Here is a 15,793-nt window from a genome sequence, read left to right as displayed (position 1 = left end):
CAATGGCATAAAAGTGTACTGAAGTACAAAAATGTTATTGGTTATGACATTTGCAGTCTGATAAATGTTACATATAAAAAAACATTCACATAACAACACTTCTCAAGTACAAGTATTATACTCCTGATCATATTAATGCATGTAAAGATGTACTAATACATACTTCCTATGGGTATAATGCCCGTTCTAAGATAACAAACAATTGTAGAAGACTTCCTTCCACCCTACAACAGATCTTTAGCTAGCTACACAGAAAGTCCATACAACCAGACGTCAAGTGTTTGTGTGTACAATAGTCGATACAACCAGATGTCAAGTGTTTGTGTGTACAACAGTCAATACAACCAGACGTCAAGTGTTTGTGTGTACAACAGTCAATACAACCAGACGTCAAGTGTTTGTGTGTACAACAGTTGATACAACCAGACGTCAAGTGTTTGTGTGTACAACAGTCAATACAACCAGACGTCAAGTGTTTGTGTGTACAACAGTCAATACAACCAGACGTCAAGTGTTTGTGTGTACAATAGTCGATACAACCAGACGTCAAGTGTTTGTGTGTACAATATTCGATACAACCAGGTGTCAAGTGTTTGTGTGTACAACAGTCCATACAAGTGTTTGTGTGTACAACAGTCCATACAACCAGACGTCAAGTGTTTGTGTGTACAACAGTCGATACAACCAGACGTCAAGTGTTTTTGTGTACAACAGTCGATACAACCAGACGTCAAGTGTTTGTGTGTACAACAGTCAATACAACCAAATGTCAAGTGTTTGTGTGTACAACAGTCGATACAACCAGACGTCAAGTGTTTGTGTGTACAATAGTCGATACAACCAGATGTCAAGTGTTTGTGTGTACAACAGTCGATACAACCAGACGTCAAGTGTTTGTGTGTACAATAGTCGATACAACCAGATGTTAAGTGTTTGTGTGTACAACAGTCCATACAAGTGTTTGTGTGTACAATAGTCGATACAACCAGACGTCAAGTGTTTGTGTGTACAACAGTCGATACAACCAGACGTCAAGTGTTTGTGTGTACAAAATTCGATTCAACCAAACGTCAAGTGTTTGTGTGTACAATATTCGATACAACCAGGTGTCAAGTGTTTGTGTGTACAATAGTCGATACAACCAGACGTCAAGTGTTTGTGTGTACAACAGTCGATACAACCAGACATCAAGTGTTTGTGTGTACAATAGTCGATACAACCAAATGTCAAGTGTTTTTGTGTACAACAGTCGATACAACCAGACGTCAAGTGTTTGTGTGTACAACAGTCAATACAACCAGATGTTAAGTGTTTGTGTGTACAACAGTCCATACAACCAGATGTTAAGTGTTTGTGTGTACAACAGTCGATACAACCAGACGTCAAGTGTTTGCGTGTACAACAGTCCATACAACCAGACGTCAAGTGTTTGCGTGTACAACAGTCCATACAACCAGACGTCAAGTGTTTGTGTGTACAACAGTCAATACAACCAAATGTCAAGTGTTTGTGTGTACAATAGTCGATACAACCAGATGTCAAGTGTTTGTGTGTACAACAGTTGATACAACCAGGTGTCAAGTGTTTGTGTGTACAACAGTCCATACAACCAGATGTCAAGTGTTTATGTGTACAATAGTCGATACAACCAGACGTCAAGTGTTTGTGTGTACAATAGTCGATACAACCAGGTGTCAAGTGTCTATGTGTACAACAGTCCATACAACCAGATGTCAAGTGTTTATGTGTAATCTATACAATCTTCATCAAACAGAACATCCTCCTAATAAAATGAAACCTATTGAATTGACATGAGGATGTGAGAGAGGTTTTACTTCACTTTAAGCAAAAAGACAACACTATGACAGCGCTGTATCACAGATACTACACAAAAGTACTCCAGGTACCTCTCTGTATAGGGAAATCAGAGTACTTAAGTGTACCCTAACAGTGCCGAACTCAGAGGATTATTAAAGAGTAATAGTAAATCTGGAAAACCATGGCAATGTTTATGTTAAGGAAATGGGCACACTCAGGCGCTGTGGTGTCTTAGCATTACACCACTGCCACAAGCTCATTTGCATATCACGTGACCAGTCTTTCTCTTGTTTGGAAACAAACATTCTTTTTCTGTAATGAGAGCAGACTGGCCTGATGCAAGTCTTTGTGTTTGCTTTACATACTGTTTTGCATAATTATAAACATATGCTACTACAACTGCATGAGTGAGGAGTACGACAATACATCTTTACACATAAAGTGACTGTATCGCTGGCTCTCTATAGGACTTCGAAGACAGCATGTGGAAGCCGTGCAACAAATAAAAACAAAGGATAAATACGCAAACGGAAATAGTTTTTCACATTTTAGGCTATTATCTCAATGAAAGTTAAACATATATGAATAATAAACAAATATGTTTATCTAAATGTGCAGACTGGCCAAAATTAAAACAAATGAACAACATGTGAATAAATGGACTGTGTAAGATGTGACGAATCAATACATCTTGCTGGCCTGTGGCAGAGGTACTAGGCTGACTGCAAGGAACTCTGGGTAGGAGAGTGCATTATGGGTCATTAATACGTATTTGTAACAGCAATCTGTTACAAACAATTTACAAACACGTTGTGACACTTCAAAAAGACCAGGGCCCCGTTCCACAAAGCGATTGTAGCGCTAAGATGATCGTAACTCCCATACTTTAACACTGACTTACGACAGACTTAGCGCTAAGATCGCTTTGTGGAACGGGCCCCAGCATATTTTTCCAGCCCAGTGTACAGCTGGAGGTTCTGGTTGGATGGACGTACGGGAGGGACGCAAAACACCTGCTGTGATGCTACCTGGGGTAGCGTGGCTGTTGTTGTTGCCGTAGCAACTGCATGATGGAACAGGAGATGAAGAGAATGGCGACCAGCACCAAGACAACCAGGTAAGCATAGAGCTGGTAGTATCGGTTCGGAAGCCATAACACTGTGTACTGCATACGGCCCTCTGGATCTGAAAACAGATACATTTTGCAATTCAATAAAATACAATATGATATACAAATAATTACTCTCGACAAGGTCAATATGCGAAAACAAGTACCGGTACCTGAGTACCGGACCCTGAGGTGGTCTGACCAGACCCAGTCTGCATATTGACCTCATCAAGAGTACGTAGTCATTCGATTTGTTGTACCAAAATTCACTTCAAAGTTTATGAAACTTATCAACTGTCCTCTGTTTCAAAACAGTTACCTGTTACGTCCACACACCATCGTGTTTTCTAGCAGACGAGAGCCAATATTCATCATGTGACAAGTCAACATTCAAGGTCAGTGTCAGTCACATGATTTGGGGCTCTACTTCGACATGATTTGTTTAGTAACATGGTACAAATTAACCAATGGAAATGCAAGATAGAGGTATAACAATGACTTCCAACTTGAATAGGCCCTCAGCAGTACTACACAATGTTATACCTCTATGAAGAATCTTGTCATTCCATTGATAAAATCGTGACACGTGACAAAACAATACATTTAAATGGTGACCCTGAAATCATGGGGCCGACACTGACCTCAAATATTGACTCGTCACATGATCAATATTGACCTGTCACATGATGAATATTGACTTGGAAACAAGATGGCATCTGGTATGAACATATCACAGTTCGCAGCTAAGTTACTGTAACGAAACATAGGACCATTTAAAAACTTCATAAACTTTAAAGTGTTTTTCGGTATTACACAACAAATGATCTCCGACACTGAAACCACCTGCTCACACACAGCCTAGATAGCTATCAGCCATAAAGACACACTCACATAGAAAACCGAACCCATGTTCTCCGACACTGAAACCACCTGCTCACACACAGCCTAGATAGCTATCAGCCACAGACCCACTCACCTAGAAGACTGACCCCGTACCCCATGTCCTCCTACACTGAAACCACCTGCTCACACACAGCCTAGACAGCTATCAGCCATAAAGACCCACTCACCTAGAAGACCGACCCCGTACCCCATGTCCTTCTCCCCCATCCTGTAGCTGCACGTAGGGACCATGATTTCATTGACTGCCAGCGGCTTGTTAAGATCGATGTCCTGGTAGGAGTCGATGTCAGTTAGGTCTCGCTGGTGCACAGGCCAGTGTCCCATGTCACCGTTGTTGGACAAACAGTCTTCACACACAAAGTGACGAGCCTGGTAAAAAACAAATACAAATCAAAAGCTATTTTCAGACACATATCTGCACATCGAGTTCAAAAAATTTAACAAGAATTATCAATGATCAGATATGTGTTATTTATAAATGAAAGACAAATCTACTTTAAGAGTGAAAACCTTTCTTACCCAGGGGGGCAGATATATTGGGGCCTTAAGCAGAAACAGGTGGTCTTCATATTAGGTGTTTTACCGTGGACTTATAGGACCAAGTGTTTATGATTTTAGCTGATATAGAAGATCGGAAAGCTCCTGTTCCAGGAACCCATGGGTATTCTGGGTCAGCACAGGTCCCCAGCAATCAATGCTGGTCGTAAGGAACGACTTAAGGAATTGAGTGGTCAGACTGGATTGTGTTGTCAGCGTGTCATCATAGCCAGATGGCGTGAATCATATCTCATAATGTCAATCACTGGTCTGTCTGGTTCAGATTCGATTATTTTGAGGTTGCTATCATATAGCTGGAATATTGGTGAGTGTGGCATTAAGTAACAAACAAGCAAACAAACAACAAAATCAAAAATGGATCGAGACTGACCTCATGCCAGTGTCCGGACATCAGGAGATGAGGCTGCACTTCCATTAGTATCTGAAGCACAATGACAGGATAAAACAGGCAGGCACTCACAACATCCTTATGATTAAGACGGAATCACAATGACACATTGTCACATGAAGTCCTCACAACCATCAGCAATATATAAAGTTACCGTAGTTAGATACAGATCGGGGGTAGTCTAAAGCGTTCGCTGGAGACCAGGGTTCAGTTCTCCACATGGGCACATGAGCATAATGTGTGAATCCCATTTATGGCATCCCTACCGCGATTTTCCTTGAAAATTGCTACAAGCAGCATAAAACAATACTCACTCACTCACTCACTCACTCACTCACTCACTCGAAAGAGATTGTGTGCCGACATGAGTCAGTAGAATCTGCTGATGCCATTATACATTATCTAACAATCAAGTTTACAATGTTTTACTATGGCACCAGGTCAAAGTCAAAACAGAACACAGGATCTCTTAAAAAGTACATGTATATCACGTGATATGTCTTTTGAAACTGATGAGAGCACAGACACCCAGTCATCTTAGGTGACACAGTGTGCAGAGTTGCATCCCTTAGGAGTGCCAGGAAAGGTTGATCGTAGGTTCGAATCGCCCTGATCATGTCTCTAGGTTTGTCAGCACCATACCCGTGATTGCTGGTTCCACCAAAGTGGTAAATATCTGATACCTGCATCACTTCAGGAATTTCTCCAACATAAACCTGACACGCCATAATATGACTGGAATGTAGGGCTGGGACGAGTCCAAATTTACTACCGGACCCCCTATCACCTGACCCTACCCAGGGACCCGCTGTAAGTCTCAAGAGATAGGTACAAAATGTCCGATCGGGAATAGTTTGACCATAGCCCTTTCAAAATGTATTTAGATACACATATAAAATCTTCTGGTCATACATACACGGAAGTTGACTGAAGTTTTATCTTTATTCAAACCTATAGAGGTCAGAAGGAATGGGGGCACAGTCAGAAAGAAATGTGAACATTAGTGACGTGTAGTGTAACCATAGAGTTCTAGGTAATTTTTGTCATTAAACAATATATCACGTGACTAACCAAGGAACCGGGTAGTCCTGTGGGTACCCAGGTCCTTCTCAGTACCCACCCAACCCGGGTACCCGTGTTACTCATCCCAGCCCTACTGTAATGCTGTTCAAAACTTACTCACTCACTCTGAAACTTATGTTTATTGATGAAGCACATAAATTACTCACCATTGTGTATTCTCATTAGCATGATGATACACTGAACTGCTTGCATCAGAGTAAACAATACATACACGCAGCAAATAGTGCCAAAAATTCACATTAAATAATCTTGTTATTGTGCAGTAAAATCTATCATGGTTTCTAAGACAATCACATTTTATTTATTTAAATCTAAAAAAAATTTAAATTATAAAAACGTGAATCTGGGTTTTAACTCCATGAACCTGAGTCCAAAATTATGCCAGACATCCACCAGAAGTTTCATCCTTTCCACCGGTTCAAAGAAGAAGACCAACCAGACAACAGACAGACAGAAAGTCAACAGACAGACAGAAAGACAACAGACAGACAGAAAGACAACAAACAGATGCATCATACCATCAGCTCGCTTGGGATGCACTTCAGCTTAACTAAATCTAATCTTGATTTGTAAACCTGGATGTTTCCTTCCAACTCACTGGATAGATGAATGACTTCAGTTTGGGCAGCATCGTCTCATGGTTGATGATGATGCGCAGCGGAGCTGTGAAGTGTTTCTTTAGCCTCTCCAAAAGCTTGTGTTGTTCGGATGGCATGTCACGGTTGAATCGCAGGTCCAACTGGACAGAGCAGTGACAGGTTTATTCGACAAAATTTCTTTCATAACAACAAGAGCATACTAGATTTAACATATTTCATTTCCAAATAATTCTCATCTTCAACACTTCACCAGTTTCTATACACTAAATTCCTCCATCACCCGTGAATACACATAACCAATTTGTATTGTTAGCAAGCCTGTGTAGTACTGACAATGAATAATTTCATAATTAGGATATATACATAGACTTTCACACTTGAGGACATAACTGAGGAGTTGCCCTGTGAAGATCCAGGTTAGAATTGGTCTTCAGCAACCCATGCTTGTCCAAAGAGGCGACTAACGGGATCGGTGACGCAGCTGATGCATGTAATTGTATTCCAATAGCGGAGATCAACGCTCAATGTCGCTCACTGGATTATTATTCGGTCCACACTCGATTTTTTACAGCCTGCCATACATAGCTGTAATATTGATTAGCGCAGCCTGTTTTATTATTTTTATATCAAAATTTATCTAAACCTACGACATCAGGTTTGAAATGTTAGACATGAATCTAGTTGAACATATGATGCTGATGACGTTCACTTGTCAGACATTCCAGAAGTTGATAAACATCAGGAACAAGTGCGGTAATCTGCATTATTTCTTTGTTTGTTTGTTTGTTTAAGGCCTCACTCAGCAATATTCCACACAATTGGAATACGATGACATGCATCAGCCAAGTCAGGAAGCCTGACCACCTGACCCCATTAGTCGCCTCTTACGGCAAGCATGGGTTGCTGAAGACCTGTTCTACCCTGGATCTTCAGGGGTGGTAATCTGTATCAAGCTGGCATACCTTGATAAAGTCTATGAATCCCACTCGCTCTATCCCAGTAATGTTTTCAAAATGGTGTTCAAATCGGGCTATCTTGAATGGACTTCTGAAGTCCCTGCCTTCTCCTCCAATGTCATTGTCTCCAGGAACAAACATCTTCTGTAAACAAGAAATATGAATCAATAAACTTCAGTTTGCAACATTATATACACAAAACTAAAACATATTAAATAGGCATTCTACTTCCAGCTGAACATCAAGGTATGGCCTTTGAATGATAACCATGAAAGGTTAAAATTCATGAAGAAAAAATGAATTTTGAATAAAGAGAATTTTGAAATCTCTGAGAAGCTAATACTGAGTAATAAGAGGTTCTAATTATATATCATCTTTTGAAATGTAGGTTTTGTTTGTTTGTTTGTTTGTTGTTTAACGCCGCACTCAGCAATATTCCAACTATATGACGGCGGTCTGTAAAATAATCAACATTAAATTAAATCATCTAATCAGAAGTAACATCATTTTTTTATAAATAATTAACTCAAAGTTAAACAAATCTGAAATTTTATTTTTCCAGTTACACTGGTCTCTATGTATGTAGAGGACCCACCTTGGCATATCGAACCGGGTAGAAGATACTCTCAAGTCTGTCCATGTACATCTCGTACTCTGTGGGCGTTGCCCGACTACCCTCATCCATGAGGTCCCCGAGGAACACCACGACGTCCGGCTGGGTGTAGCTGAACGCCAGGGAGAACGTCCGACTGAGGTAGCTGCAGGTACATCCCAGTACAACATCAGCAGCAGTACATTACAACAACTCAATGAGTGGCTGCATTGGCATTTCCCTTACCCTGTGAATCTGGACCTTCCACTAAACAAATTCCCAGATGAACAAGAGTCATCAGATGATGACAAGTCCATCCGGACCCCACAAACCCGAAAGAACAAACCCCCTGACTATTAAGTCCAGGTTAATGAGAGAATTTCTATCTAATCTGTCTGTCCGTATACAAGAGGAGTTTTTGAGTTACAAAAACAATACTATGGAATTGGGATTCAGAACTTCATATATTTATGTCAGGTACACACCACTATGAACAGAGTCAAAATCAAACTTGTTGCCATGAAAACAGAAAAAAATAAATTCTGAAAGTCCCTAAATAGCAAAAGGCACCAGTTGACAACCTGGTATTTGTGTGTGCACAGTTTCAAGAATGAGTACCTATCAGTTTTGAGATATGGTCCGGACAATCACACCACTATAAAAAGAGTCAAAGTCAAGCATGTTGCCATGGAAACATGAATTTTTCATTTTTTTAAAATTCCTAAATAGCAAAAGGCCTCACTTCATTCCATTGATTAATACATGTACCAAGTTTGGATGAAAAAATATTGTATAGTTTTTTAGTTCTGCTCCAGAAACAACACCTACCTCCATTTCAAGTCTAACTTGTTTCCATGGAAACAGGTAAAAATCAAATTCTGAACAATTTCCAAATAGCAAAAGGCACCATTTCAGCCCTTGGTTAATAAATGTACCAGGTTTGGATGAAAAGTCCTTCACAGTTTTCAAGTTTTACTTAGGAAACAACACCTAGCCCCACTCTTTTGAGACTAAGTCTGAATTGTTTCCATGGAAATCAAGAAGAATTAAAATATCAAAAATACCCAAATAGCAAAAGGCACCACTTCAGGATCTGTTTGATATGTCTGCCAAGATTTGTTGAAAGATACTCAACGTTTTTTTAGGTGTGCTCCGGAAACGAAATTCACCCTACCTTTAATGACTAAGTATGAATTGTTTCCATGGAAATCGAGGAAAACAAAAATGCCCCAAATAGCAAAAGGCACAACTTCAGGATATATCAGCCAAGTTTTGATGAAAGATATTGAACAGTTTTCAAGTTACGCTCCTGAAACGAAATGATTACGGACAGACAGATGAAGCATCGACTATATCCTCCCACATTATATGGCGGGGGTATCTCCCATTATATTAGGGTTGGCATATAGCAATATGGAGAGCTGTATTGTGATACATATTGCAATAAGCATTATATAAGCCCAAATTATATATATACTTGTACTGTTCAAATGGTACTTCTTAATTCAATGATCCAGACTTCATATTGCGAAATGGGTACCGGTAGTCTGGATAAACGAAACTACGTATTAAGTTATCAATTTGTAATGTATCAATGTAAACAGCATTTAGATAGGAACACAGTCCATCCAAATACCTCAAGATTGTAGATATAATAATCATATCTTAATTCTTCTGTGACTGTATTGGAAAATATCATTACACAAGGCTGTATTGCGATATGTGTATTGCCAACGAACGTACTGCAATATATTGGTATACCAGTTATATTGCACTCCCCAACTTTATACAAATTATATAAATACTCTCATTATACGTCCAGGAGTCAGAGATTAAAGACTAACAAGGTCTGGACCATGTGGACAACCAATGTTATACTTTGAATCACATGTTAGTCTGATGCTGGATGAATGTCCAAGGTAACATTCCGGGTAGACAGGGATAGATTTAGCAGCGGTAGAAACTAACATTTTAGTCCACTAGTCCTTATTATGATAACATATTGCAAACCCATGGCAAATTTCTACTAGTCCTTATGGTACCATAACTACTGGGCAGTTTGGCAAGGACTGCAGGACGAGTGCCAATTTCTGAAACTGTTTAGGCCTTATTGTTTACACATTTTTTTCATAATTGATGCATCATAAGTCACACTCTGCATGTTGATGTCACATTTTGTCCTAGAAATATATAAAAATGTGAAAAATATGGACACCTCAGAAATGAGGGCTTTTAAAGTTATAATTCTTACTAAGTTGTCACATGGTTTGACTTACGTCTATCTGAGAAAAGTCCTTTTGAAAATCTTTTTTTAACAATTTTTATGACACTGACAATGTCTGGCACTTAGACAAAGAGTATTCAAGGAAAGACAGACATGACTCCCATGGAAGACTGTAAATAATTGAATTTGAGTCTTATTATTTTAGTTTAATGCCGTTGTTGATATATGAAAATGAAATGTATTTTTGGTCAAACAAAAAATGGCAAAAAAACAGGATCAAGAAGCTAATTTTTACACTTTTGCAAACAATCACTGACAGATGCAAGGTAAACTCTGTTGGAACAGTGAACCTCTGTTGACCACTGTGAGTGCTTACTGTGTAATACAATACAGGTTACCACTGACACTAAACATCATCATCATCTGCTGCACCTCACCTGTCTGAGTCCCATCTTGTGATGGACCCTATGGGAAACCGAGCCTCATCCTGGTACCCTACAATCTGAGGGTCTGACACAAACAAGATCCTCATCTCTTCCTCAGAGTCCCTGAAAAAAAAATCTAGATTAAATCTCATCAGCCATTTCACAAATTGACATAAACATACAGCAATTATGGTTTAACTGTATCTGCAAAAGCAACTAAATCAAATTTCATGAAGTACCAATCTCATTAAAATCAGATTTTAGTTCTCACTACTCAATGCTTTTGTAAGGCGGTAGCGAGAACTAAGATCTGATTTTAATGAGATTGATGAAGTATGGTATTAAACTGAGACAAAAATGATGATGAAGAAAGTGCAAAACAAGATAAAGAAATATCCTTGACACATCAAGTGACTGAGGGGTTACCATGAGCCTGCAAGTTTGCTGGTATCGGTTGCTTACACAATAGGATTTGAATATCTAAACCATACAAAAACAGGATACATTTAACGTACATGTACTACTCCACTTTTTAAATAGGGATAGTTTTATTTCCCATGACATACAAAACTCAATTTCATTAAAATCAGATCTTAGTTATCGCTACTGCCAAACAAAGCTTTGTCTAGCGAGAACTATGTTTGTTTGTTTGTTGTTTAACGCTCTCAGCAATATTCCAGCTATATGATGGCAGTCTGTAGATAATCGAGTCTGGACCAGACAATCCAGTGATTGACATCATGAGCATCGATCCACACAATTGGGATACAATGACATGCATCAATAAGTCAGCAAGCCTGACCACCTGATCGCATCTTACGACAAGCATAATCGCCTTTTACGGCAAGCATTGGTTGCTGAAGAACCATTCTACCCTGGATCTTCACGGGATGCGAGAACTAGGATCTGATTTTGAGGGCTTGTACAAAACTGATTCTCATAATATGTCAAGTGTATATTTAAATAGAATGACATTATCTGATTATCCCTGTCAAAGTGGAGTAGTTTAGTTCAATACACCCGCAGCCCTCGTCTAGCCGAGTGGTAAGATTGTATACTTGTATGGGTGCGGCATGGCAGGCCATCTCCAGCTCTGTATCCTGTGCACGAGGAACTCGTTGATGATGACTGTCGTGAGGAGGATGAGGAGGAGGAAGGATCGGAAGGTCAAATTCCTCAGCCGCGAACACAAGGACCGACGCATGGTGATCATGACATCGGTCTTTCTGAAAGACATTCCCCATATGAGCTCAACATTACAAAGTGAAAAGCCAAAGTTTGGCTTTAGGGTTGATGTGTTGTGGACAATGGTTGAAGACAACAATTTACCGATTCCTCAATATCAGGGATGTAGCTAGGCATTCACATTTCAAACCATTATGGTGACCTCATGTTAGTGTTGTTGCATTTGATTCTGAGTCAGAAATTCACTGGCCATTCTGAACACGCATTTTAACAAGTAAATTTTGATGCAACTAAAGCTCATTATGAAAAATTATAGAGAAGTTACACATCAACCATAACATGGTTTACGTCATCAGAAATCAGTCGAATCTGTCGATACCAGGAGTTAAATCAACAAATTCTCATGATTCCTTCATTACACAATATTTGGTTCTGGTTGACCATGTTGACAGCGACTACTGTATTCGACATAATAAGCGCCCAGGGCGCTCTCAAAATTAGAAATAGGGGGCCCTTATTAGAATATAGAAGTTGAAAGATTGTACATTTTGTGGTTTATGCTGACAGCCTGAAATGATACAAAAGAAAGGTCTGTGTGTATTATACACGACAGATATATAGTTTCCAGAATTATGTTGCCCATAACTAAGGGTGCATATAACACACAAGTGTGTATTATACATGAATAAATATGTCTTGTGTACATTGATCAATCGAAAGGGCTGCTAAGTGGGATTGTTCACTAGCTATTATATTTGCAAATGTCGCCGTGGCCGCTTATTAGAGCAGGGCGCTTATTACGTCGAATACGGTATCTAGTATCTGTCAAGTTCCAAATTCAGGTTCCAAACATTATCTGCAGATTATACTTGATGTTTTATCTATGCAAAACAACTGCATGTCACTGATAACAAGATAAATAAAGAGAGAGATTTTAATATTGGTTACATGCTGAAAACAATGTTAAAATAACTCTGAACTAAAGAAAATAGGATCTTCAAAACAATTCTCTTTTTTTCAATTCTCTGTGTGGATCACCTAGTTAAACCCATGTTGAAAGTATCGAGATGATTCAAGTTGCACATGGATTAGCAGCCCAGGATGCTGACTTCCTACTTGCTGAGGTGTTCTAGTTCTACATGATCGCCCAGTGTGGAGGTTCACTTACAGAAAGAAATAACTTTACTTATAGATCCTTGCCTCATTACAGTTCCCATGGGTAGCAAGAGTATGGTTCCTGAATGTCAAGGATTGGACATGCTGAAGTACTCTTATTATTTGAATAATCATACACAGTATAGTTACACATGAGTAACAGCTAGTAGTAAACAATCAGTTTAATTATGTGACACTGAATTATAGGTATCTGGACACATGTCAAGCTGCGGACAATATATTGGGGATTAGTCAGTTCCTGTTTGGGGGACGGGGGACATATCCATGGCGAGCATAGCCTGGGGCATGTCGCAAACAATGGAGTTTGGGTAACAGCACATGCTAGGTTGAACATCACTGCAGGCCCTTTGCACGTCCTAAACAGTGCACTGATCATCAGACACAAGGATACTTTTGAATGTCTTGTAGCCCAAAATTGTCTATTTGCATCATGGATTGTAGTTTTATTAACTCAGTGTGCAAGACCAAACAAAATTTCATTAGACTACAGCAATGGCAGTGTGACTGAAGTCTCAGACTGATTGCTTGCTATTTGACCCGTGAAGATCCAGGTTAGAATAGGTCTTCAGTAACCCACGCTTGACTTAAAAGGCAGCTATGTTTGTCAAAAGAGGCGACTTAACGAGATTGGGTGGTCAGGCTCGCTGACTTGGTTGATCCATGTCATCGTATCCCATTCGCGAAGATCGATGCTCATGATGTCAGTCAATAGATTGTCTGGTCCAGACTCGATTATTTACAGACCACCGTCATACAGCTGGAATATTGCTGACTGTGGCGTTAAACAAACAAACAAAGCTTGCTATTTCAAGGTGGACAGTGTCAGGATCCATTTCCAGTCTGGTCTTGTCATAGTTAGTTTTGTCAGTGAATAGACATTGTCTCTGCATAATTAGGGTAATCATTACTTGACAGAATTATATACATAAAAACATTTGTTTTGTATATAACATGTATGAGCAAGATGTGTTTGAGACGACATGAATGTAATCTGCTAGGACTGCCAGTGTTTAGTAGACAGAATAGTTATTTATGAAATCCAGACAGTTTTTGTAAACTCATCCGGCATTTTGCTTTATAAAAGACATGCAAAATTCTGATGGGCAGTGACAGTTGCAGTGTCAAGTAGGGTTCAAGTATAACACAAGGCGATGATGAAAGGAACAGTGTGTCAGCAGTTCTGTGTGTTTTTAAATATTGCATGACATAATTTCCAAGTCTGACGTCACATGCCCAATTCAATTCTGAAACGAAAACAATAGACAGCTTGATTAGATTTGAAGCCAGCGTTTATCAAAACCTACAAGTAAATTACAATATAAATGCCTCGGTCATATGAAGCCAATCACTCTCCTACCAAGAGTTCCTTGTGTCACATCGTCACATCTTACACAGTACATTCATATGTTTTCTTCTGTTTCATTTTGGACAATTCTACACATGTAGATCAACATATGGCATGAGATGTTGAACTTTCATTGAGGAAATATCCTAAAACATGATAAACTATTTTCATTTGCATATTTACCAGTTGAGTAGAAGATTAGCAGATTAGGTTGAGGCTTGAAAATAGGGACCAACTCGATAACCTTAATTCCCTGTTTACTGTTTACCCTCGTTTTGTTTGGGGATCTAACTCTCATATGTAGCCTTAATTTATCATCTGTTTAAAAATATAAACAGTAAAGTAGAAGTGTAAGTTAACACATTTATATGTAATTAAGTTTTAACTAAAACAAAAAGAACCCATTAATATTGCTCCATTGTCACAGGGAATGTCTAGATCTACATATCTTGAATGTTATGGTAAAAATATATTTCAAATATTACGAACTCTGCCATATTACAGACAAATGCTTCAGGGTTGTTGTGTTGAAGAGATCAAACAGGGCTGAGACCAAAATGTGTGTGCTTATGTTTACCGTTATCCAAAATGTATGTACAATGAGCCAACTGCACGTATGACACCGGGAGGGCACCGGTGTCAAACACAGCACATTCTTGAAAACATCACTGACTTTTCATCAAAGGGTGGTAACTCTTGATCGACGACCGTTTTACATACCGCCACCAATAATTGGAAAGAGCCTCATTGTGTGTTTTGTTTGGAATAACCGTTTCGCAGCATGTTGTTTGTCTTATGAGAAAGAAAATATATAAGATAGGGAGTCGATACGTTAAAAATGGAAAATAAAAAACACGAACAAGGGCAAAAGTTCCAAGCATCAACAAGATCATTATACTCTCGCACTGAGTCATGCCAGACATCATATGCTATGGACTGACGTGTATATGTTACAGCAGAGACCAAATTATATGGTCTCTGGTTACAGTGTATGTGTAAAATCAGTCAATGTGTAAATTTTCACTTTGACAATTTACAAAACGCTAACATCATTTCAGTCATTATAATTATTTTCCCGAAATTCCCGTCACACTGACTAAAAGTTATTAAGGATTTCAAAAGGACCTAAAATTATCACAATAGACTAATTATGCAAGGATTAGAAGCCAATTTGCTTTTATAAATTATGCATAGACTTTCGTAATCTTTTAATCCTATCATTTTCAGTCACTGGTTGATGAAAAAGAGCATAAACATGAATGAATTTCGTTATCATAATAAAATAAATGGAGAAAAAATAAAATGACAGAAATATTTTTGGCGTTCTGTAAATTGCCATTTTATACATTCATTGTTACATATACATGTACCAAAATTATACTTTGGGAGCCAAGCCACGCCAGACATAATATGCATATTCCATGACCTGGTCT

At 38.9% G+C, this 15,793-nt stretch overlaps 1 protein-coding gene across 1 annotated transcript; it reads right to left on the bottom strand.

Moving 5' to 3' along the window:
* Positions 1 to 1,682: 1,682 nt before the first annotated feature.
* Positions 1,683 to 15,027, bottom strand: LOC139468969 (uncharacterized). Its single transcript, XM_071251110.1, has 9 exons — positions 14,938 to 15,027; positions 11,713 to 11,880; positions 10,667 to 10,777; positions 8,009 to 8,171; positions 7,420 to 7,557; positions 6,457 to 6,597; positions 4,758 to 4,808; positions 3,997 to 4,198; positions 1,683 to 3,003 (listed from the first exon to the last, which is right to left on the bottom strand). Exons 2-9 carry the CDS (start codon positions 11,865 to 11,867, stop codon positions 2,843 to 2,845), a joined length of 1,122 nt encoding a protein of 373 aa, XP_071107211.1. The 5' UTR covers positions 11,868 to 11,880; positions 14,938 to 15,027; the 3' UTR covers positions 1,683 to 2,842.
* Positions 15,028 to 15,793: the final 766 nt, after the last annotated feature.

This window comes from Haliotis cracherodii, unplaced genomic scaffold (genome assembly GCF_022045235.1).
Source record: "Haliotis cracherodii isolate W230 unplaced genomic scaffold, xgHalCrac1.p SCAF_2, whole genome shotgun sequence".
Lineage (NCBI taxonomy): Eukaryota > Metazoa > Mollusca > Gastropoda > Lepetellida > Haliotidae > Haliotis > Haliotis cracherodii.
The sequence above is the reverse complement of the archived record's forward strand: the minus strand, read 5'-3'. Positions and strand labels throughout refer to the sequence as shown.